At 31.0% G+C, this 25,899-nt stretch overlaps 1 protein-coding gene across 5 annotated transcripts in view; it reads right to left on the bottom strand.

Moving 5' to 3' along the window:
* Positions 1 to 25,899, bottom strand: part of LOC146993359 (CUGBP Elav-like family member 2) — a 1,246,960-nt gene that overhangs the window by 190,646 nt on the left and 1,030,415 nt on the right. Inside the window, exon 5 of one of the 5 annotated variants that reach the window (XM_085807867.1) lies at positions 1,259 to 1,525. The exons of 1 other annotated variant lie outside the window; for it this stretch is intronic. In XM_085807867.1, coding sequence (XP_085663993.1) covers positions 1,484 to 1,525 — 42 coding nt within the window. In that variant the 3' untranslated portion in view covers positions 1,259 to 1,483. Of the gene's footprint in view, positions 1 to 1,258; positions 1,526 to 25,899 lie in introns of those variants that run through there. 3 more of the 5 variants (XM_085807868.1, XM_085807865.1, XM_085807864.1) reach the window with 3 other exon arrangements.

Here is a 25,899-nt window from a genome sequence, read left to right as displayed (position 1 = left end):
TTGATTTTTTTCTAAACTTCTTATGCGAGATGCACAATAATTAGTCATTTTAAACACGCAAGCGATTTATACAGTCTTCCAAAATATCTTGAAATTCTGACCTACGGTTTCAGAGAAACCATGCGCGCAACAGAAAAATTACAGTTTTGAGAAACTTAACGTTATGATTACCTTCAGATAATGTAAATGCACATTATTTACTTAATTTTGATAAAGAAATGTAAAAACATATTTCTAAGTGAAAGGCTGTAAATACTCATGACTATATATTTGAATAGTACTGGCTATATAAACACCATAACTTTAATTGATCAATAAAAATGCAGCATTCAAAATTTTCGTATGATTTGAAAATTAATATAATACTAAACGTCTTCAAATCCAAAATCCGAATAATTAGTCATTTTACAGTATTTTCAAAATTTATCAAACTTTCTTGAACTTGCTAAGCTTCTAATTCAGAGAAGCCCACCAGCGGCTGAGCGGTAAAATCGCTAAGCACTGGTAGTTCGGTCCGAGATTCGAATCCCGCGAACGGGCTGGCTGCATGGGCGTTTTCGTGGTTTTCCCCATGTGTAACGTGTATACGAGCCAGTTTCCCTTAGAAAGTCCTCCACGAAGGCATCCCTCCCCTTAGGCAGATAGCCCTAGTGTGCTTTGCCGTATTCTCAATACACCACACACACCACCAATCTAATTCAGAGAAATCATATATGGAAGTAGAAAAATTACATTTTTATGAAATCTTAATTGAAAGAGAAAATTATCTTGACATCTTGTACGCATATCGCTTTCTTAAAATTAATAAATATAACGATAGATGTACTAATAAGTTAACTTTTCTATCATGCCTAGGTATATATTTATATAGAATTGTATACAAAACATTTTATTTATATAGTTCAAGGAATAGTAAATGAGGAATTTGCTGAAATGCAAATATATGCAAATATGGTGTTTATATATTTGGCTCTTGAAGTGGAAAATGTTTAGAACTATTCTTTATCATAATTTTCGTTCTAGAGCGAGATTTTACCAGGATTTTGTATTAAATGCATTGTAAGAAATCGTATTTTAGAATAAAAGCATAAAAAGATCGTTTTATTATTGGTACCTGATTTCTTAAATAATATAAATAAATTTTTCAGTTAACACTCGTAGGAGTTAAACAATGCTTTTTGAAGATACCACTCCTAATTTTCAAATTTATTATGATTCCGAACTATTTTCTAAATATAAGACTTTTCTTGCTTCGTGTCTCTTTGGAAGCAGAATATTCAAAAACACATAATTTAAAAACAATGCATGAAAAAGATGTTTATAAACATGTAAATCTTGGCAAAAATATAAGATTGACATTTTTAAGTTCCGCTATTAAAATTTAGATAGAAATGAAATGCTTTATTTTAATTTCTATTTAATTTCATGCTAAGCCATTACTTTCTAAGAAAACTAGGAGTTACGAAACTACATTAAACTGTTATTATTTTGAGGTTTCCAAGAAGAGAAAGGCTGTTTCATCTGTCTGAAAAAAAAAAAAAAAAAACAGCCATATTACTCAAATATAATGAAAAAAGGCTTACTTTCACTGATAATTAAATACATACTTGACATAATTTTAAATAAAAAGTTACTCTGCATTTTTCACACCCTTGTAACTGAGAATGAGATATTTTCTTACTGAAATTACTTGCAGTGTCAGTTATACAACGAAGCCCATTTTTCTTATAAATGTTATTATCAGCCTATCAGATTTATTTTCATTATTTTACATCCTCGAATAAGACTGCTACATGTGATTCGTTCACTAGCTTAGAACTTGCATCTTAAGCGGTTATTCAATAAATACGAGCAGGAGGACCGTATTCATCATGTACACAAATCATTTGTACAGTTTTATCTTTTTACAATATATCATGTCCAAAAAAGTACACGTGTTTTGATACCGCGTATGTGTATTACTTGAGACCATTTGCATACGTTTGTTTTTGACATTCTATATTCATATGTATTTTTGAAAGCCATTTTATGTGTGTGTTTTTGATACTGCTGATTTTTATGGTTTCTAAATTTGGTACGATACATTTATGATTACATTTGTTCCTTCGCAAATACGTAATGTTTAACTCTATCTTTCTTAGTATAGATACATTTCAGAATGATATATATGTGCTATTGGCACAGAAATTTAAAACTTGCATATAAATGTAATAAATTTATAAATTGAGTTAGACAGCAATGTATTTCTGCTGAGCAATATTTAAAATTGTGCAATATTTTAAAGTAATTTAGACGCACTTTTAACGTAGTGAACTCAGACGGAAATAGCCGGGAATATTATAAAATGGAATTTAATGTGGTACTTTTAAACATTTTAAGGCAAATAATTATAAGCTTGTTTGGCATTTGATATTTTGTATAAGAGATTTTTGATTTAATTTATCGCACAGCGAAAAGTAATTTTGGGACAACGAAGATTCCTAAATGAATAAAAATCTTAAATTATATAAAGTTTTTGATACAAGAGATAAAAACTCGAAAGAAAAGTATAAAAACCTCGTCCCTCTAAATTTCTTTCCTTATCGCCTCTGAATAATTTATAATTAAATATAATTTCTTTACACCTTATGAAGTTAACATTGATAGCTACAATTGTTCGTATACCAAAGGAAGACAAATAAATAATAAAGATAACGTGCATGTCTTTAAACTGGATCTTTAACATCAAGAGATGGTCTAATTATTTCATAATGCATTAAGTATAAGATTTCGAGGTATTATATTTCGAAATCTCTAGTTAGTGAAGTTGACATTATTGATGGATTGGCTCTTGAGTTACTTTGACTTCCGCAGCCGAAAGAAAATTACGAATGACATCACAACCCAAGTATAGTGAAGTTAAAAAAAAACTCACGATGGCTGTTCAGAACATTGCTTTAGAGAAGTGTAACTTACCAGAGCAAGAAGAAGGATTAATTCACTCAATGTCAAAATGTCGAAGACAATTGCTGTGATGTACTGGAAATTGAATTAGAGCATTTTAAGAAATACGCGTGGTTTCTATCTTGCAATGATGAAACATTCTAAAAGTTTAATAATATGGTAGACTACGGAGTTAGTTTTTATACTAAAGAGAGGTATTTTAGTTATATTTTTAAGTTTACCACAAGCGTTGCAATACACTGAAATCCGTGGCGTGTGCTTATTCTGCATGTGTTTGTTTCTCACAGATGACTAAATCTTTAGGCAGGTTTATCTATTAAATTAAGTCAATTATTAAATAATGTAAGTTTCTTAATTTATGAAAAGAGTTTTGGATGTAACGTAATTTATTTCAGATTTGGAAAAGATTGCAGTGTTTGCAATTACAATTGCCTTGTGAGATCTTTAATAGTTTAAAACCTCTAAGCAATAATTATTGCTGACACAGTAAAGACGCTTGTAATCGAAAATCCTATAATAATTGTGTATTTCATCGCTACCTTTCTATGTAAATAAATGGTGTATTGATATAAATTTGCATATAAAGTTGGAAATTTGAAAGATGCAAATTTGATAATATTTTTCCACACATTCATAAATAGAAGACTTAGCTCCTTGATTCCGCACGGATAGTTCTTTTCTTAATTGTAGCAAAGCACAAGAAGGCTCTCTGACTAAGGGAGGGGATGCCTTCGTGGAAGGTTTTCTGAGGAAAACTTGTTCGTATTCACTCAATGACAGCCTAGAAACTTGCTTCAGACGCTTCGGATAAGCTGTTTTATCGAAGATGTGCAGCAGTTGAAAAAGCAAAATATAGCTCTGCTTTAAAGGTGGCATAGCGACTTTACACTATGTGTCGCTTTTCATACGTTATTTGTCGCTTAAAATAATCAGTCTCCAATTAAAGAGTTATGTGTGGGATATCGTAGCATTAATTTCCTGAACTTTGACGAAGAATCTTATTTTGTGCAAACATTCTATAGCCTTTCCGGTGCTATTCTCACTTTTCAAACTGTTTAATTTCAAGTTTACATTAGTTTATCTTACAAGCAAACCTTTTTATGAAATACTCCTCTAGAAATTGGAATATTATCGAAGGCAATAGCGGGGTATTGCTTATTCTCATTATTGATAATAAATTTTCTGACTGATGAGAAGTGGAATTAGAACTTTTGAGCACAGTAAATAAAGGCAGAAGAAGTGCAATAAATGTAACATGTTACCAATAACGAAGACAGGTAAAATATTTTCCATCTCTTACAAAGCTGTATACCAGATTAAAATTTTAAAAGTAACTTTCATTTCCAAAAATTCAATAATCATCGAATCATCCAGGTATTTTTGTCGTTATTAAGAACACATTAATGTACAAATCTTTCACCCCAAAAAACAAATACATTAAGTTCTCATAGTATGGAAATTTAGACAGTTATTCTCTTAAAGCTAATACATTTTTAACTCCAATTAATCTTTTTCTTATTTCTGCATAGTAATGATGAAAACATTTTCCTTGAGCTTCTTCTGGTATTTTGTTTTCTATTTCCGATTTTTTCAATTTTTTTTTTGTTTGTATATATCTCGGTATGCATTTCCTATGTTTACTTTTCATATAATTCAAAACTATTTAACAATTTTAAATTTTCCTTTGTACAGAAGTTACCATGTTTATCTCTTTACACTAATTTATATTTTAAAGACCTATTAATGAACTTTACCTAACATCAATTAACTTCAACTAAACTTCTATAATTGTAATATCTTCTAATGTGTATATTATAATTAATAAGATGCAAAAATATGAATTAATTTTCTTAAGGTAAATGTCTTCCAAAGCTTTCTTCCTAATGAAGACAGCTGTCGAATATTTTGGCATATATAAGTTGTAAGGATTATATTTATTTAGCTAACAGTTAAATTTTGAGTTAAACTTCCTGTCCTCTTGCTTCTTAATTTCAACTTACAACTTACGGCCAGAACGTAATTTTAGAATCAAGTTTGAATACAAATTGAGGAAGAGCGGTATTTAACCGTGAAGTTCTACTGTCTTAGTCAGAGAAAACCAGATATTCTGGCTAACACACGTTCGCCTTTTTAGGCTACTATCTCTTAAGATATTATTACGCTCGGCCGTACTTTAGGCCCTTGATAGCTTCGCAGTCAGTTAACGTTAAGGGGCCAACTCCGTTAGAATCTTGATAGCTTCGGCTATATCTTTTTAGTTAAGATTAGTTAAGTTTTAATTCTTAGTTTCCTAAGTTTGAGCCCGAATGTCGGCATTATTGTAAAACTCCAAGACGGAATTCTGTTAAATCTTATTTGAATAATAAAGGGTCTTTTAACCTTTCCAAGTTTTACTGACTGTCTCACGAACTCAAGCGATTATTCGCTTACTAGTTCTTAAGATTCTTCACATTCCACTGTAACTTAAGGTACACAGTAGAGAATCTTACAAAGTTCCCTGCTGCTATTTTGCAACTGTATATTCCGAATTTTGTACTAAATTAAGGACTGATTCTATTATTTAAATTGGTTTGATTTCGTTAGAATTATTTAAAAAAAACTGAATGACGTTCACTGCGATTAAATAAATAAAATCAATTCTTTTCATCCTTTCATTTATTTTTTAAGTAGATACAGCACTGTTTTGAAGAACATGACAGTATTGAAGCATGCGATATTCAGAAATAAAAATAATTGTAATAAGAAAATAAAAATAGATAACTTAAAAAAGGTCATCATTTAATGCGAATTTTAAAAATTCAGCAAAAGTATAATGCAGTATGTTAAACCGCATTAATTTACTCACATAATAATCAAGTTCAAAACATGGTTAAAAAATGAACTACCTAAAACTACGTAATGCAAACCGACGACTCGCTGTATGATTAATAACCCTTTTTCCTCTGAGGTAATATCCGAAGAGAAAGTTAACTTTCTTCGTGTACACTCATTTATTTTCCTGTTATTACTTTAACTAACATCATGCGATAATCGCTTTAAGATGGAAATATGTACCTAGCTTCTTACTTCGTATGTTTTAACTAAGGAATATTTCTTAAAGTTACTATTCTGTGTTTTTTTTTTAAATTTAGTTTCTGAAAATTTCGTTTATGTTAATATCTGCAAGTTTATCCAATCCTAGACAAGCTGCTAGAAGCGTTTCTAAGAATTGCAACTCTTTATTTTTTTTTGAAATTTCTTTTGCACTAAATAGATATGTCAGAATAATTTTTACATAACGCAACTACACCAAATACAGAGTTAACCATGCTGTACTGTTAGATTCAAAAGTCCTACATTCGATTCAAAAATGAAATCACGGTTAAAGCAACCTATCAACTAACCTGTTATAATACTACTCATCTTATTTGTTTCATTACTCTACTTTTCTGCATTTTACATTCCTTCAACTCGATATTTCTATTGAATCACAAATTAATTTTTATTATTCTGTGAATGAAATGGATTTGGATATTAGTTACACGATAAATCTGAGAATACTAGTTAATTTCTGGCAAGTAAATTACACCTTCACCATTATTCGCCTTAATTTACATAACGTTGTAAAGACATTAGGTACATTTGTGGAAGCAGGAAAGATGAAAAATAGCAAACGCCTTCGCCGGGAATCGAACAGCGGACCTCTGGAATACCAGTCCAGTGTGCAGAACCACTACACCACGAAGGCACGCTAGGAAGGTGGGAGAAATACCTTATATACTCTCCCTTTTAAAGGGCGACTGGGGTTTTTAGGGGACCCAATCGCCAAATCCTGGGTGTGGAAAATCCTCATCCAGCACCCTTTTAGTTCGGGCGCCATTGTAGAGACATTAGGTATGTTTTTGTAAGCAGGAAAGATGAAAAATAGCAAACGCTTTCGCCGGGAATCGAACCACGGACCTCTGGAATACCGGCCCAGTGTGCAGAACCACTACACCACGAAGGCAGGCTAGGAAGGTGGGAGAATTACCTTATAACGTCACAGGTAATGTTCTGTAACATACTGCCTTTCAGCGAACTTTTTGTGTTTAATTAAAATAGGTAAGGCATCTACAGATACTGAATTATAGAACAAAGATTTTTTGTATGTAAAAAGCGTAGATAGCAAGACAGTAACTATTAAATATACTTAAATAGGATAAGGGTAGTTCACTGTTATTAATTTCTTTAAATATACGTTGAATTCAACTAACTGAAACTGTACTATTGCTGATGTTTCAATTTAATTAATTTTTTCTGATTTGTGATGCACAACTTTATAACAGATAAACTAAGCATAATTAAACTTAACTAAATCTCTAAAGATTTAGAGATTAGACATTAATGTCTAAATTTAATCGTATTTTGTAATGTCTTTAAATTTAACTTTCAATATTTAGATCTTAAAAAGGCAAGATAATACAAAATTTTGCCATCATAGCATTAGAATGAAATTATTAGAATAGTAATAATTTATCAACTGAAATGCTTCCCTATCATTCATATACATCATTTTGCATACGAAACCTTCATACCCACCAGAGGCTTATCGTTCAAAAGCTTCCGTTTAAAATATTATCTAAAAATACAGAATTATTGTCAGTTGAGTGAATTTCTATTAGCTTAATTTCATATGAAGACAACGCAGAGAATAATTTAATTCATCTTCAATATAAGTAATTCTGAAACTAGTTTAAAGTCAAGGTGCCTTTGGGAACTCCTAAGTGCTCGTTCGTATCCTAACCGTCGGTTGTCTTCAGAAATTTCCACATTTGGGAAATCAAGACGGTGTTGTACTTGACATTAACGAGAAATGATGCAGATATTATGCGTTAATTAACAAGCAGCTTGACTCGACTTAGAAATTTCCAAATATTGAGCTCAGTTATTTTCAGAATCTAGTTGGCTACGAGATTCCTTGAGCCGAAAATTGCCACCAAATAATTTATTTTTTATCTTTCTACTACCCAAATACCTGAAATTTATGTATAGTGCTATGTTCTTAAACATTTTAGTTTTAGATATTTAGATGCTATGCTTCGTTAAAAATAATTGCTAAAATATCGCAGTACTAGTTATATATGTTTCAGTTTGGTAATTATATGTTAGTGTACGTGCATCTAAAGGCAGTCATAAGTTCTTTGGGTAAGCATCTATTCTCCAAACATTTGATTTAATAAAAAATGAAAAATGTATCTAAGTATGTAGGCATAAAGAAGAGCATCTTTATTTCAGCTTGTGTATACTATAGATTCATAAAATCAGTTAGAAAGATAGCTGTGATATTCAGTACAGTAAAATAATTACTACAGAGAACAAAATATACAAGAGATATAGCACAGAATAGGAAATAAATAAACAAAATCAAAGAACGTGATGTAGTATTTCTCGTATTATTTTCTTCTGGGAGTTGGTATCATGAAAACCGTAATCATATTTTTGCTTCTGAGTCACCAAGAAACAATTAGGTAAAACTATAAGAAGCTTTGATTGGAAATTAATAAATTTAAAAAAATGCAACAAATTACTCATTATTTGATTGAATTCTTAAAACTGCTATCAGAAAAGGAATTAACATAGCTCTTGGCTAAAATACATGCATAAAAATTAAGAAATAGAACTGTCTACCGAGCACTCAATTAATTAGAGACTTTGAATGCCTATTAGCGTGTTGAAATAGAGCATACTGGGTTAAGCAGTTTTAAAAACTCAAATACCCAAGCCTATTTGCAGTGAATATTTTAGCTAAAAATTATCAAAATTTGTAAACATATTTTATAAAATATGTTAAATATACGAAATCGTCCAAATATATAAAAAAACAAAGAAACATAAAAAGATTATGAAAAGAAGAAAGAAACAGATAACATGAAAATTATCTAGTTTAGTATTTTTTTATCCAGGTAAGACTAGGTAATAAGAGACCGTTTAAAACTAACCTAATAGACCCGAAAACAGTAACAAAGGCAATTCGGTTGCAAGGAACATGTTATAATTTCATCACTCTAAGCATTTCTTTGGATTGATTGAAATGCTTAGACAGAAAATAAAACAACGCGAAAAAATTCTTCGGTACGGATAAAAATGTATAAAAGACAATAAAAAAGTAAACTTTTGATTACTGAAACTGCTAAAATAAATCTATTATAAAGAAGAGAACCAAAACGCAGATGCTTAAGAAAACATACGCACGCTGAATATAATATATGTAATTTTATGAATGCATGTACATACACAGATAAACGAATGTTATCATGTGCTTTTGCATACTTTGACAATTTCGTGCAAACACGCAATAGTAATAAAATGCTTTTTAACTCGTTAACATATTTATATCAGTCTAACGAAGGATAAACACATGGAGATTATTTTGTTTTGACAGGATATTTTACCTCTACTACATTTTTTTATCTTAAATAAATTATTTCTTATTACAAAGTAAAGTTGTTTCAAACACATTCTCTTTGCATTCAAAATTTCATTGTGCAGATTTTAATTTTGAGAAAAATTTAAAATTTGAGTTTGATATTTCGGAAAATTTCTGTCATTAAAGATTAACTACCTCTATGAAGATATATTTTATTATATATAGCAGTTTATACATATATAAGCCATACATGCACATATATTTCATATAAGGAATCCCTGAATTCATGAACATGACATTTTAGATTCATGTAAGTTATTTATTTACATATGTAACACAAGACTTAAAATTTGATACAGCAATTAAAAGAAAAGCCTGAATAATAAAATTAGCACAGTTGACTAGAATTTAAACATTATTTCAGTTTAATCATTTACACTTTCATTACTTAACAAAAAATGTAACATTACAAAAGACTAGAATATATGCAATTAGATTTTACAAAATGTCTAAGTAAATTTTTAGTCTGCTTTTAGGAATACGCAGAATTAGCAAAGAATGAGAGAGGTGAACTTGGCTAATAAATTCTTATAATCTTCTCAAAAATATCGGTTTCGAAATTGCAATTAAAAAACTTACACACTTCATGTCTGCAATTAAATCTGAAACATTTCGTTAGCTAGATAATGAGATTCTACTTGGAAGCACAATTATTCTCCTAATTTGCTTCTAGTTAATCAAAAAAGCAATTTCGTAGCAGTTTCTAAGCATGATTGTTTCTCCATGGCTTTACAATCTTCTTTTCGATTAATTGTTTATTAGCAACGCATTTGATTGGGAATGTTAGAGAAGTAAGTCCTTAGTTTTAAAATCATCCACAAATGTAATCTATTATGAAACGTTTTCCCTCGTTTTACGATAAATTCAAACAATTATGTGAAGTCAATGATTCGTTTAAAAGTCTCGCAGGATGGGTCGAGGTTCTAAATCTTTGAGATTAATATAATATTTTATTGAAATTTCAAACTTTCCCGAGAACATATATGTATTGAAATTATATATTAAAAGCTTTGATAAATAAGCATTTCTTTCAGTACTGCGCCTTAAAATCTCCTTAAAAGTCCAACAAGACATCCCTAAGAATTAGGGTAATTAATCTGGCCATCCCGAGGGAATATGACATTTCCGAATTCCAAGATGTTTCTATCGTTAATACATCCGCATTAAGACTAATGCGATGAGACCGACATCAGGCAGTCTTCTGAGTGCTGGAGCGAGTATTGAGTCATCACTTCCTCAAAGATTCAGCCCCATTTCGGGTTAAGATTCACTTTATAGTTACCAATCTAATCCAGTAGCATATCTCAAACTTAGTGGCAAATTTATATCCGTAATCCTTTAGTATACAGTCTGCCACGTGAAGCAGATACCAACATTATTAAAAGGAGGTGGAGGGAGTCTGTGCCATTTTCTCGAATCTGTCTTAGTAACATTATAACTGAGATATTCGATAAAATCACATTATCAGAACTCTTAAAAATCTGCCTTTGATTTTAAATTTTCTCAGTTCAAATGTATTTCTCCATTTGCATAACAGCTTACTTCAGTAACGTATTGCAGAAGCTTCTAAATTGTATCGTTGCCTGCGACAAAAATTTGACAACTGAAGTGGAAACGATAACATCAAACTGTAGGTTCAATCCAACACATATTTTTTGTCATGGTTAATAATGCTGGTATCTAAGCAAACAGCAGTACATTGTTTCTCATACGTTCTGCAGGATACAAATATTTTGTGGGCAAGATGAAAGAAAAGTTATATTTTCCTTCAGAATTTTTTCATATTTATGAACTGCGTCAACGTTTAGAGAGGTTATTTAAATTCTGATAGAAGTTTCAGATATATGAGCAAAGATTGTCTCAAAATAAGAAGAAATACGTCAATAGTTAAATAATGGTTCTTAAAATCTTGCGAATAGCAATAATAATAAAGCAATTTGCATTGTAATTGCAAGAAAAATTACAAAAAACTAGAAGACAGAGGAAATACTTTGATTAGTTCTTGGGGGAAAAAAGAATCTTCATTGAAAGATAAAATTCGCTGTTCAAGTTGCAACTAGTAAACATATTTGAAAAGACCTGTAATTATTACAAATTTGCTACAGAAAGCAGAGATTAGAAAAACTCAACCGTATTAAAAACTTGTGCATAGTGGATACAACTGTACAAAATTCTGCATGCCTATGAACATAACCGTTATATACTTCTGCAAACATATGAAACAAAGCAAAATCTTATTTGATATAACGTACTGCGTATAAAATGAAATGTGAAAAAATTGGTCAGATAAGACAAAAAATGAATAAACAGAATGTAAAATTTGGGATGTGTGACAAACAAGTCACACTTTGAGGAGGTTTAGAATCATGTAATATTCGATAGATATTCCCAGATGATACATAATAGAAATAAAATTATTGCATCTGAATAATTATATAAAATAGCTCAAAGAATGAAACTATATTTTGAAATAAATATCTGTAATTATTTGACTGCATGGGCTTTTTCTGAGTAAAATATGAATAAGGACAAGTTTCTAAGAAATGTATTTCTGAATGCGCGGTTTCGTGGTTTTCACCTTATGTGACGTGTATACTAGTCAGTATCCCCCTAGAAAGTCCTCCACGAAGGCAGCTCTCACCTTAGACAGATAGCCCACGAGTACTTTGCCGTAATTAAACTAATTAACTGACATTCAGGCATTTCCTCTTTTATCCGAACGACTATAACATTAAAACACCTCATCAGAAATTTATCACTGAAAAATATAACAACATGAATAATAATATCAGATTACTTTAATTATACTTAAAATTAGTATGTTGCATGAAAGATACAATAATAAATTAAAAACAAGCTTTGATTTGAGCTAAGAAACAAATCTGTAAGACATGTATTAGAGAAAGAAAAATAATATTCTTAGAACTTATAAATTTCTCATATTACAAAGCTAACAGAAGTGTCGTATATATTTTGTTAAGCATGAAGAAGACTCAAGTATGAAAAAAGGAACAAAGATAATTGTAAGTATGTGTTCATCACTATTATCATAAGAGATAACATAAATTAATAACGAAACATTTATAATTTATTGCTATACTCTAAAAACGAAAATAGATAAAATCTAAAAAAAAATATTTACGTCATTAAACCGCTGTTAAAAAACAACGTATTTTAGGTAAATAACTTGTATTTTAATCTTCAAAAGACTTATACATGGATGATTTAAGCCTCTATTTTAATCTTATCCTACTTTATGCTTTAACTCGCCCAGGCAGAAACGTAGTTAGTGACCCTGACTGCCGAACCGAAAGACCCGCGCTCGAATCCCTGAGATGGCATGGATGTATTTATCCGTCCCTTTATACTGACAACGGTAACCCACCCATTAGGTGTCTCCGTAATAAAGAGAGCACCGCTTCTGGGCTTAGTAGTGGCCAACGTCTGTAAACTACTAGAGCCCGCCATCGGAAAAGAAATAATGCATTAAAAAGTTTGTTTTTAAAAATTATCTGAAATAAATTAAAATATTTAAATTTTTCCTTTTCGGAAAACTTACTTAAAACTCAACGTATACGGAGGAAACTAGCTGAGAAGAAAAACTGAAAGGGTAAAAAAATCCTTCATTTAAGAAAGTAAGAAACGTAGCACCGAATATTTTCCGAGACAAGAAACAGAGCTTATCGGGTTATTGTTCGCAGGAAGAATCGGGAAACAGTAAAACAGAAAACAAAATGTTAAAAGCTACAAAAGGCTAAAAAATAAATGTAAAAAAAAAAAAAAAGATCTCCGATTGTAAAAACCTTCACCGAAAGTAACAGTACATGTATGTAAGTACAATACTCAGAGTTGACTCGAAACAACACTCGGTCCATAGTAATGCGCTCTCAGGATTAGAACGTAGCACCTAACGACACTCAGATGTCGAAATCGGAAATACGTATATCTAATGCAAGCTGGTGCAGGTAAAATAAGAATAACCGACTTTGAAAATGCTTCTGTAACGTAATAAGAATTGAACATTTTGCTCTCCACCGTCGCTGGAAGCAAAGTGTAAGCGAAGATCAAAATAGAAATTTTCATCTCTTACGAAAGAAATGTCCAAAAGAATACTTTTTTCTAGGCATAGATTTAACTAGTTTTTTTATTCACTTTTATTCGTATGAAATGGAGGGTGCCATAAATATGAAGTTGTGAGTGTGCACTTTTTATTTATAAACCGCGATTTTACTTCTATGGATGGCCGATTTTGGATTTTTTCCTACTTTTAAATCACATTTGGTAAAAGGAATTCATGTGTTCAGGACTTATGTTTCTTTTCAGTCATTTATCTACTTTTAAATGTTGAGATATCTGGACAAAAAGGCTTCCTTTCAGTTATGTTTTTGAAATTCTTGCTCTTGTATTCAGACACCACAATAATTTCCGACAACTGGAAACAGGCTTTGCGACAACCGGAACAGCTTTCTGAAATCCGATTTTGTTTTGTATTGTCTAGAGACCATATGTGAAACGAAGGAAGAGAATGGTACGATTTGCAAGTATCTGACGCCTTCGTATATACGTATGTCTTTGGTATTCTTAGACAAGTGGTGAACAAAGTCTAGAAAGAAGCAAAAACCAGTTTTTACGATGCTTAATTATTGTATTTTAATTAACTTTTTTTTCACGTCTTTTTCATTGCGACCCTGTATATTTGAAATTTAAAATAAAAACATTAGTATTCGCATTTATACGAGAATACTTTTCACTATTTTTTTTTATACAGTGGATTGTCTGATCTCTACAGAACTGAGCTTAAATGCTTATTTTTATGAAGATGAATAATTAAAATCATTAACATCTAATTCGATTTATGATATATTCATATACATTTCATTACTAAAATTATAAAAAAAAAGCTAGAGGACACTTTTATGTGTATAATCTTTTTTTACAGATTAAAAACAAAATCCTTGATCAACTCATGATTTGCTCACAAACTTTATGCTTCAAGACAATTATAAAGATAAGACTACTTTAGTATCTTAATTCAGTGGAAGAAATTCTCCATTTCTTCATTAATTTTATGAAATCATAAAAGCGTGTAACAAGAAGCAATAGCATGAATGGATCTATTAAATTCTTAGTAAGTTTATAAAGTATTTCTTCCGCCTCCTTAGTATGCCTTCGTGATGTAAATGTCAGCATGCTCGATGCGTATTCGAGAGGTCCGTGGTTCGAGTCCCGGCGAGGGCATTGCTCATTTTTCATCCTACTGGCTTTCAAAAAATCTCATGGCTCTACGGTGACACCCAAACTAAATGTGGTGAATGATGATGATTCTTCACCACCAGGATTTGGTGATTGGGTCCCCTAATCCCCATTCGGTCTTTGAAAGGGGGAGTATATAAGGTATTTCTTCCGTGTTCTTAGCATACCTTCGTGGTGTAGTCGTCAGCACGCTCGACGCGTATTCGAGAGGTCCGTAGTTCAAGTCCCGGCGAGGGCATTGCTCATTTTTAATCTGTCCTGCTTCAAAAAAAAAAAAAAAAAAAAAAAAAAAACCTAATGTCCCTACAAGTTTCAGTATTGCTATTTTAGCAGGAAGAAAATCGCCCATTAAACCGATAAACAAACTAAAAGTAATGTATTTTATTATAATAATACTATTGTAATATTTAATAGTATAATTTATAATATATAATATTATAACATATAAAATTATAATATATAATATTATAACATATAAATTTATAATATATAATATTATAACATTATAATATATAATTATATTATATTACTTAATATATAATAATATGCACCATATTTTCTCCCTCCTTTCTGCATGCCTTCATAGTGTAACGTAGCACACTCGGGGTGTATTCGAAAGGTCTAGGTTCGCGTCCGAGCGAGGGCATTCCACATTTTTCATGTGTTCTGCTTTAAAACTACCTAATGATTCTACAGTGGCGCGCAAACTAAAAATTGGTCACTGTCATAATTCGTCACTGTCAGGATTTCGCCACTAGGTCCCCTAATCCCCAGTCTCAATTTAAAAGGGGTAGTATAAAAGGTGCTTTATCCGTTCGTCCAGCATGCCTTCGTGGTGTAACGGTACCACTCTCGGCTCATATTGGAGATTTCCAGATTCGAGTTCAGGTAAGGGTATTGCACATTTTTTGTACATCTTCTGCTTCGAAAAAAACCTAATGTCTTTACAATATAAACTACAAAATGCCTGTCGATGATGCACTTCGAGGCATTTTTTCTATAACTGCATCAATATTATATGTTTTTTTACTTAACGTTCGTTATTTATGGTTAACATTGTGTAACGTAGTAACATTGAGGAAGAAAAGAAAGTAAGGAGAAAACGTGGCAGTCCCAAAACATCGTCGTCAAAAAGCAGATTAAAAAATTCCGTGGTTTGTAACGATCGCCGTACAAAATATAAGGTAAAAAATAAAACACTCGCAAATATTCGCATGACAACATCCCAGATATGTGTTTTTCAGGCTTTTAAAGGTTTTAATTTTTTTTTAAATAGCCATTAGAATTGCGTGAGTACAAGGGTCGGATGTGGAGGCCCTATTTTTATGGAAGCACCTAACAGGTGGCCACCGTTGCCTCCTGTACAGGGACTCACAGTTAATTCTTCGCACAGAAAATTTTTGTTTCGCGAGAAATCTACGATGCGAAATTAGATTTTTCGCGAGAATCTACGATGCGATTGTTTTTTTACAGGAAATTGTGTGCCTAAACAATTTCAATCATCTTGCTTAAAATGAGGCAGAGGTCATGCGAGATGGCAAAGAATATTACTGGAAGCCCATTGGTCCAGTCTAGAAGCGACTCCCTTGTTGACGATACAGATGTGCACTTACGAATTACGCAGCCCAGGTCCATCGCTACGGCAGTCACTGTCACTAACCATTATACCAGTTGGGCGGCAGGCTTTAAACGTTGTATAGTCGCATAGCGATTTATTAGCGCAAGACGGAAAGAGGAATATTTTTTATCTCTGTATTTCATGTTTTTATTTTAACTAATAAATTTTTGCTGGAAGAAGGGGAAAAAAAAAAAAAAAAAAAAAAGAAAGAAAAACAGAACGAACGTTGAATATTCGAAAAGTGAAACTGAGAAAAAAAAATAATACAAAATTAATGCTATGTACAGAACTTAGCAGCAGAACTTCAAACTTATATAGTTAACTATTAAAGTTAATTATTTACTTATTCTCTTTTATAATGTTGTATTAATAGATTTTCATGAAAAATGCAGTCTAAATAGATTAGAAAAGGGGAGATGAGTAATTATATGAAGTTACCTATATTAAAATTGTTTAGTTAATTTTCAAATTGTAAAATGATTTTCTTTCACATTTGTTAATATTTTATTCCTTTTAGTAAAGGTTTTCATATACAGCATGCAGTTAATCGGACTTTATAAAACAGGTGAATCAAATTTTGATCTTTAATAGTTAACTGCGTAAATTTAAAATTATATTTACTGCTATACACAGTATTAATTTTCTACTCAATTTCAGTTTCTGAATGACAAAGTTTCCTTCTTGCCTTTTCATCAAAAATGTATTAGTTAATTCAAAAGGTTAAATATAGAGGTTAAAAATATTCCTCATTCCTTCTTACTATCCCAAATCACTACGCGAACATGCATTTAAAAATTTTAATACTGAAAAAGACATGTCTGCGATGTGATCGCCATGCCATGATTTGTAATCGATTTATTTATTTATTTTACTATGCACAATGTTTAAGAACTGCGATGTTTTCTCTTTGCTTTCTTTCCTTCCACGATGTTTTGTAGGACGAAGTATTCGCCCTGTGTTGGTTTCTTCGCAAAGTTTCTGTCAGATACGTTTTTGCTCCGATGTCTTCGGCGGACACCGATTAAAATATTTTATTAGTACAATCTGTGAAAACTTAAATGGTTAGGAAACACGTATAACCTCATTTTTTGTATTTTCTTAGGCCCAAATTAATTAAGGTAAAGAACTCTGTAATTAAGCAGTTAATTGTTACCATAAAAATACACGCTTTATCCTTTTATCGCTTTTATCGGCTAGAACCTGAATATTATGCAATGAAATTCGATATTTTGACTAACAAGAAAAATCAGAGTTTAATACTAAAAAGGCTTTATTATCTCCCAAAATTCAAATAATTTAATAATAATTATTTTGATATTATTATTTCGCATCATCTGAAAGTTAGAAAACATTTATCTAGAAACATGACAATTCTTTCACAAACCATTTAAATACTGACAGTAGCAGGCATATTTTTTGATCCAGCTAACATTTTCTTGAATGAAAAATCATTTAAATGACGCAATAAAGTCAAGAAAATTTTAGTTCATGTAAATATAGAAAAGGAAACTTAGAAGATTTCTGTCAGGATTCTAAATTTAATAAAGTCAAACAACGTCTAATGGACTACTTCTTAAAATGCCTTTCGTCGAAAAGACGTTTTACAAATGGCTTTGCACATATAAAGAGAAAACTATATTTTCATGCATTACAACCGAGTATACGAGTAGATAGGAATCCTATGCGAGAAATTCTTTTCTTGCGATGTGGTAAGATTTAAAACAAAAGTAAATCTAAAAATTCAACCAAGGAAAAGGAAAGAAAAAAGGCGATATCAAAGTCGAGATTGTAACCTTCCATAAAACTCTTCAATTTTTATCCGTTCTTATTTATTTACTTGTTTATTTGTTCATTTTTATTTTTCATTGTCTACAGTGTAGTCTGCAGATAGGTTCGAATCTCCAGGGGTAAGTAACAAAGAAGCGTCGAAACGATTGCAAGGCTATGCCATTCCTAGACTTGTCGACCCTCCCTCCTAAGAGTTCAGAAACACTATCGCATGAATACGAAGCAAGCAAAACTCACTGAACAACAAGGCAAGTCTGGATACTCGTTGATTTTATTTTTCTTGTTGCTCTTCTTGGTGCATTTCTTTTAGGACACATTCTTATCGAAAGGCGTTGAAACGAATTCTGAAGAGTAAAAAAAATTCTCGAATTCAATGCAAGAATAATAACGCAAAAAAAGTTCAAGAATGCATGTCTTGCCATTGGGAACTTAACAATAGCAGTCTATTTGATCTAAAAATCTCACACAAAAGGACCGTTACATTGCTACCCTTCGTTAAACTCAAAAACTTCGACTGGCATATCAATCATATCTCCTGTTTCGAAAATAGTGGCTCTTTAAAAAGAACAGCTTCAGTATAGGTTTTAAAAGTTTTAGATGTTACAAAACGCTTTATTTCATATGATTTTTTGTACAGAAAATTTGAAGTTTCTTCTTCACTATCGGTTACATCATAATACGTCTTAAAAACCTCTTTGAATATGTCAATATGTCTCCGCAGCAAGCACAGGCACATTAACGGCGGAATGAAATCTGATAGAAAACTGATCGCTTTAAAGATGACAGTTACTATTACAGAGGGCCCCCCACCAAAGGCCGACAGCTTAATACAGCTGGAAATTGGTAGTTTGACCCGAGTTCGAACTCAGATAAACAGGCTGGCTGCATGGATAGTTTTCATGTTTTTTTCTACATGTAAATTGAATACAAGCCAGTTTCCCTCAAAACGTCATCCACTAAGTTACCTTTCCTATAGAGAAATAACTCTTGTGTGCTTTGCTATATTAAAATAAATTACCTAACCAACTATTAAAGGTTTATTCCAAAACAAGCATAGGCATATTTACGATGCATGGAACATCGATGGAGAAAAGCAGAAACTGATTTATTTAAGAATTGACTATTAAAGGTTTTTAACACTTTTGTTCACTCCGATAGTAAGCATTTGTCAACGTCTAGAAAAATGTAGATATTTTAAGAAAAGACTACATATATTCTTGATATATGCAATTATGAAAGAAACCATTCCGTAAATACTTGTTTTTAATATTTATTAAACAAGGAATCTAATTTTTTGGTGTTTTCGACCAGCTACTTGATCTTAAAAGTGTCTTGCATGACACTTTTATGATCTTAAAATGAAGCTGTATTAATGTGGGAAAAAATGAATACATATTAAATTACACTATGATTATTACCAGTGAAGACAGAAAAAAATGTGAAAATTGTAAACATCTAAAATCATCAAATAAATAATGTATATTTTAATCAAAAATTTAAGACTGAATATACCTATACTAGAAAGAACGCTTATAAAAGAGAAATATCAAATTAAGTAATTAACAAGCTAGATTTATTTCAATATTTTAATTACTGAGTCAAAAATCGAACACGAGATACGTATTTACCTTATTTCCACTTATTACAAATATTTTACCGAATACAATAGTTAATATTTATAAATGATAGACAGACATAAATAAAAGTAATTGGTGATACAAAGAAATAAGCTGTGTCCCCAATTTTTTTAAGTCATAAATTAGAATTTAATGTTAAAATAAAGGAGTAGACTATTAAATAAATTTGTAAGCCATTCTAGTAAACTAAGACAAAAACGAAAATTAGTATGGGAAAAAATGACGCTGTTATTCCAAATATATCCAATTTTCGTTTCTTTTTAAAATTCATATATATTTGAATGCATATTAAGGCGCACCGTATTAACCTTCATGTGTATTTGAATAAAAAGGGGGAACGTTAATATTTCGATTTAAATCAAAAAACAGCGGAATCAACTATCCCATCTAACGGTTTCTGTTTGATTCTAAATACGGGCTACCCGTCGTTAATTAAATGTTATTTAACATTTTATTGCATTTAAAGTTAACAAAACTGAGCTGTACATGGTGTGTTTAATAAGAAAAGAATTCACAATGCATATCAAATTTTAAAATATTAAATTTGCCTTAGAAGAGCTTGATTTAGTCCGTAAATTGCATAAGATATTCTCTAAGAGTAAACACTGGTACAGTACTTTCTTAAAAAATACCTCTTATTACTCCAAATGAAACTTTATAGTGAAGATTATTTTAAGTAGAAATATTATCAAATTGCCATAAGTAAAGAATTTTGTGTATGCTTGGAGTGAAACAAATACAAACAAAAATTAAAACTAATGCCACATGTACTTACGCTAAAATAAACGTTTTACATGATGCTATATAAACTTGATGCTTAGTAGATAGAATGTTATTGTTAATATTCGCAGAAATAGCTATTAAAATTTGGTACTAAGTGAAATTAATCAAGATACGAAGAGAAATATATCAAGATACAAAGAGAAATGAATAAGCTTCATTTAATATTAAATGTCATTTTTCAAAAAGAAACCCCATTTTTGCATTTCAGAACTTAATATGTAAGTTTAGATTTGAATTTTTTCGAAAAACTTGAAACTAAAACTACGAAAAGAGACCAGGAAAAAATATTAAAATAAGAACCTGTATATGCCGAAAATAACGCATTGCGAACAAATTTATATTTCATTCGCAACAGTTTAGAACATACAACGAATACCTAAAAGATAGTCCTGCAATCCCCATTTGAAACTAATTGTTGAGCGATAGCAAGCTAAAACATATTTTTGTGGATTTTAAAGTTCCAAAGAACACTTTTTAAAAACCACATCACGAAAAAACACAGCCTTGTGTAAGAAACAAAACAACACTTTAAAACCCTTTCTCGCAAAATGAACCCATTATATTCTTCGTGACTAAATTTCCAGATAGAATATCGTAGACGGAAAGGAAACTAAAATCAAGATAAAAGCAACCACAGTGCCTTCTGATGTGATATGAATCTGTGGACATCCGTAATGGCCTGATGCATAAAACATAAAATAAGCGTCGTTAGTATTTTATCTGGACAGCAAATAAGGAAAAGGTTTTCTGTAGCATTATCAGTTCATTCTTTAAGAGACTCTCTTATACGAGCATTGAAACCAGCTGTAATAACCACCTCTTTTGTCTCTTCCGCATAAACATTAATTCATGGCTTACTCAACATGCAGCAAAATAATGGGAAATACGTTAAGTGCTCTGTTTAGCAATAGTGAAACATTTCCGCTAGCTCTGTTTTTTGAAGCGAAAATATTCCTCCTGACTTTCTACTCTTCTTTTCCCTTCATGATCTAAAAATTGAAATCCTTAAGTATCTGGATTATTTTAACATTTTCACAAGTTGCCAGAAAAGATTCTTCTAAACTATGACCGAAGTAGAGATGCATTTTCAAAGTGGTATCGAAGATGAAAATGCTCTTAATCCGCAACCAGTGCAAGTCCCACAATATAAACAGTGACGTTCGTTTTCGAGTAATGGGCCATAAAGAGCAACATAATGGAATGCTCATAAGTTGGAGATAGTAGAGCATTTCCGTTTCCTTTCGAAGAGCATTACGTTTTCGTTCTTGATTTCAAATTTAAGTACTTTAGCACCTGGCTTACTCGAAATACTTTTTTTTTCAAAAATAGAATGCTGTTTTCATACAAAAGTAAAGTAGATATGCTTTATTTATGCATACATCAATACTAAAAACCATTCACAAACTTCTTTTCTGTCGCACCCCCCCCAAAAAAAAAACCGTACACTGGCAAAGTTTTATAATAATATTTCGTTGATGCTTAGAATAGTATTTCATTGATGCTGCAAGTGCTTCAAATTCAAATAAATGTAGTTCGTAAAAGAATACAAAATACATAAGTGTAACAATAAAGATATAAAAACCTTGAATTAAAAATGTAAATCTCAGAAATGCATATAAGCAGTTAAGAATTGTGTAACTGTTAAAATATTCAGCATCTTGATCTATTAATTTTTAATCAACCACTTGTATTCTTCTCGAATAAAGGGGAAAATATTTGCTTTCAATATTTTATTAAAGCAAAATTATACTAAGAATCAAATAAGTATTTATCTTTAATTTAAATTGCCGAAATAAATCTGTTCTAACATATTTCCAAGAATAAAGTTTTCATATCAACCTGTATGTAAGAGACATCTTTATAACACAAGCCATTATAGTTTTATCATTTTATCTTAGACAAGAAATACATATATATGCTAATGACTAAATATTTAAGTTAAAATATAAATAGATTTATGAAAATTCTTCAGAAGCTCTTTGGTTGTAAAAAATATTTATAATTTTTGATGTAATGCTTATGAAAAGTATCATAACCAAATAACATATTTCTGTAAAATGAAAATTAGCCATTTCAGAGTGGTAAATGGTCACGTTTGAAAGGGCAGGCTTTTTCACATTATATCTAAGTAATATACTTAGATTAATCGAATTCCTTAAACAGTCTAAATGCTTGTTGTTTAGCATATGAATAATTAAACTTATGGCATGATATAAACATGGCATATATAAAATTGAGGAAAATATTTGGAATAATCTGTAACTATTCCAAATATTTTAACACAAAATTATAAAATAATATGGCATTGTTAGATTTTTTATCAGGCAAAATAAGTTAAAACCATATTAGTTGTATTTAATTTTTACATATATGCAGAAATTAAAAGTAATAGGGACATTTTATTATTTAGTATTCTCACGAATTTTCTCACGAATTCACGAATTTTCCTTTCGTCACATCTGTTTTCAGATTTCGTTTACTTTCAACAATATTTAAAAATTAGTCATTTTCACTCTGTGTAACCGATTTCGGCATCTTATAAAATGTATACCTCATCAGAAAATTTAAATGTTATTAGTGGCAGAAACCTTGCATCAACTGCCACTGATTTATGACCTTCGATGAGAATGTCGATTTAACATTGTAAAAATTTAAATTGATGAAAATACAATAAATAAAGTTAATTTCTCCTACCTTCCTAGCGTGCCTTCGTGGTGTAGTGGTTCTGCAGGCTGGGCCGGTATTCCAGAGGTCCGTGGTTCGATTCCCGGCGAAGGCGATTGCTCATTTTTCATCTTGCCTGCTTCCAAAAATACCTAATGCCTCTACACCTTAGACATTTGAGTCAATTCTTATCCGTAGCTGAAACTACATACAAAATTCCAACCTTAACTGTAATTTGTAAATTATTAGTAGAAGACAATTACTGCTTTTTAAAACCTCGTGTTATGTATACAGATTATTTTGCTTTTATTATCGAAAAATTCTTCATTTATGAGATTAAGATATGAAGACCTGCCTTTTGAGTTTGCTACATTAATCATATAAATTTTATTATAGTAAAGCTGAAACAATTGCTTTAATTTATGTTTCTGAAAGCCCAATGGTGGAAAATAATAAGTCTCGTATATATTTAAAAGCTAATTTTACAGTAACATTGCTGCTAATTACCTAATGATAATTTCTACTATAATACTTTTACAGAAATATTTTAAGAAATTAATTAATCTTAAGAATATTTATTATGGTATTCTGATGAGAAAATTCTCTTGAAGACCATTCATATGCAAATTATTTTATTTTTTGTTTACATTTGCCTTCTCATTATTTTCAATTTTAGCCTTCATGTCAACATTTGTGTGTTGCAAAAGTTTCGCAATTGTTTACATTACATTTCTGATGTTTAGAATAAATTTGTATTTTTAATTTTTATTTAATAGATTAGGGAAAACATACGACGAACGTCGAATGAAAGGGAGGAGTGCCTTCGTGGAGGATGATCTGGAAAGTGGCTCTTCCTCACGTTACAGCATGGAAAAAAAGAGCAACTATGTTTTTCATTTATTTAATTTATCAATAAGAGTTGTAAATTAAGAGTTTAATTTTTAGATTACACTTTGTAAATTGCATTATAAATAAAATGCATAGTTTAATTGTCCTCAAATAGCCAAGAGTAAGCGTATTTCTCTTTTACTAAAAAATAATCAAATAAAAAGCCATTCTTGTCTTTATACACAGGAAATACAAGAACGTCAAATGTATAAGATCAGAGTTCAACTTTATTTACTTAGTTGATATACTTCATTCTGCCTCCATGTTTTGACTTAATGGCAAATTTCGTTTAAAAATGACAAAGGAATTCTGTCAAGCACTGGTATAAATAAAACTATATTCCATTAAACTTTTACCCGTTACAGAGAGTAACAGCTTTCTTGCTTTTTCTCACATACCTCCGGGAATACAGATTTTGCCCATCAATACCCATTTCTGAAACTACTTTCTTATCTAACTCGCTATCTAATTTTGTGGAGCTCCAGCAGAAAGCCAGATTCGGATATCTACACGCGAATCAAGTGGAACAAGCGTGGCTTGATGTTTTCGGGTAGAAACACAATAAAGAACCAATATACTACTCGAGTACGGTGTTCCAGACTGGAGGAGAGAGAGCGAAGGAAATATTTCCAGGATAAATTTCTGTCGCCCCGAGCAACTATTTCTTTTTTTTCCCTCTCCCGTTGTGTCCAGTTTCAAAATTCCGAAGCCCAGATGAATGTAACTTCGAGTTGATTGAAGAATTTCTTCTATTCTACAAGAAATCTTTTTTCTTATCTTAATGTAAGTTCACAGGTCTATTTGACGGAGTAGATGCTGCGTTGCATTTATTACTGAGTTATTTGGAGGCGTGATATCTACAACGGAGAATACTTTGGGAAATAAGAATTGATAGATGTTGTTGGGGTGACAATAGCTTCTTCAATTTTTAAGTTCGAGGTCTATATCAAACTACCTTGTTTTAAAACAATGTTTCATTCCTTAAATTGTATTCTACTAACCTGCATCGAGAATATCTCAACCTGAAAGAATAAATCAAATGCAAGAAAATATATCTGCGGTGGTTACGCTGACAACATTAAGATCGGATCAGTTATCAAAAATTAAATTATGGGAGCTTCCTGGTTTTAAGAATGATGGCAAAAATTAATGGAGGAGTAGTCAACCATTTAACTAAAAAAGCCAGTTTCAGGAATGCGGGAATTCAGTGGACACTGTGGGAAGGACACGGTGGACACCACATAGCAGCCACAATAGTAATAAAATATATATTAAATAAATATATAATAATGAAAATAATAAGAAAGATATAATTATATTAATATAAAGTTATGTAGATTGTGGAAGTTGTGATGTTCTAACAATTTGTTTTGTTACAGTGGAAACGTTTATAAAAAATATATTACTGCAGCATGTTTTCCATAATTGTTGCTATACAAGCAAGAAAACTGAAAATTGTTGTTATTGCGATAATAAAATAAGTTGCTGACACAAAATAAGCAGCTAAAATGAAATTGTTGCCTTAGAAACAATACTGCAAAAAACAGTGTTGCTTGCATCATTTCTTTATCCTTTAATTTGAAAAGAAGCATGCATATTCTGTATATAAAGCGAAATGCAAGTTCATTAAATGATAAGTTTATGCGAGAACAGAGATTACGGATATAAAGCGTAGCATGCCGTGGTTAGAGTAAAAAAGGACAAAGTGGACAGAATATAGTTGCTGTATGCGGAATCACATCTTTCTAGTAGACAACAAATGATTCATTTATTCATGTAGTGTTATCTAGATGTTCTCAAGATTCAGGTTTTGTCAAAAAGTTAATTATATACTTCTAACAATTGTTAAAATTGTGAAAATAAAATATGAATTTTCACTG

Source organism: Stegodyphus dumicola, chromosome X1 (genome assembly GCF_044657685.1).
Source record: "Stegodyphus dumicola isolate Sdum_Otavi_A_Nest chromosome X1, ASM4465768v1".
In the NCBI taxonomy this organism is placed as follows: Eukaryota; Metazoa; Arthropoda; class Arachnida; order Araneae; family Eresidae; genus Stegodyphus; species Stegodyphus dumicola.
Note: the sequence above shows the minus strand (reverse complement) of the source record. Positions and strands in the feature narration are given on the sequence as shown.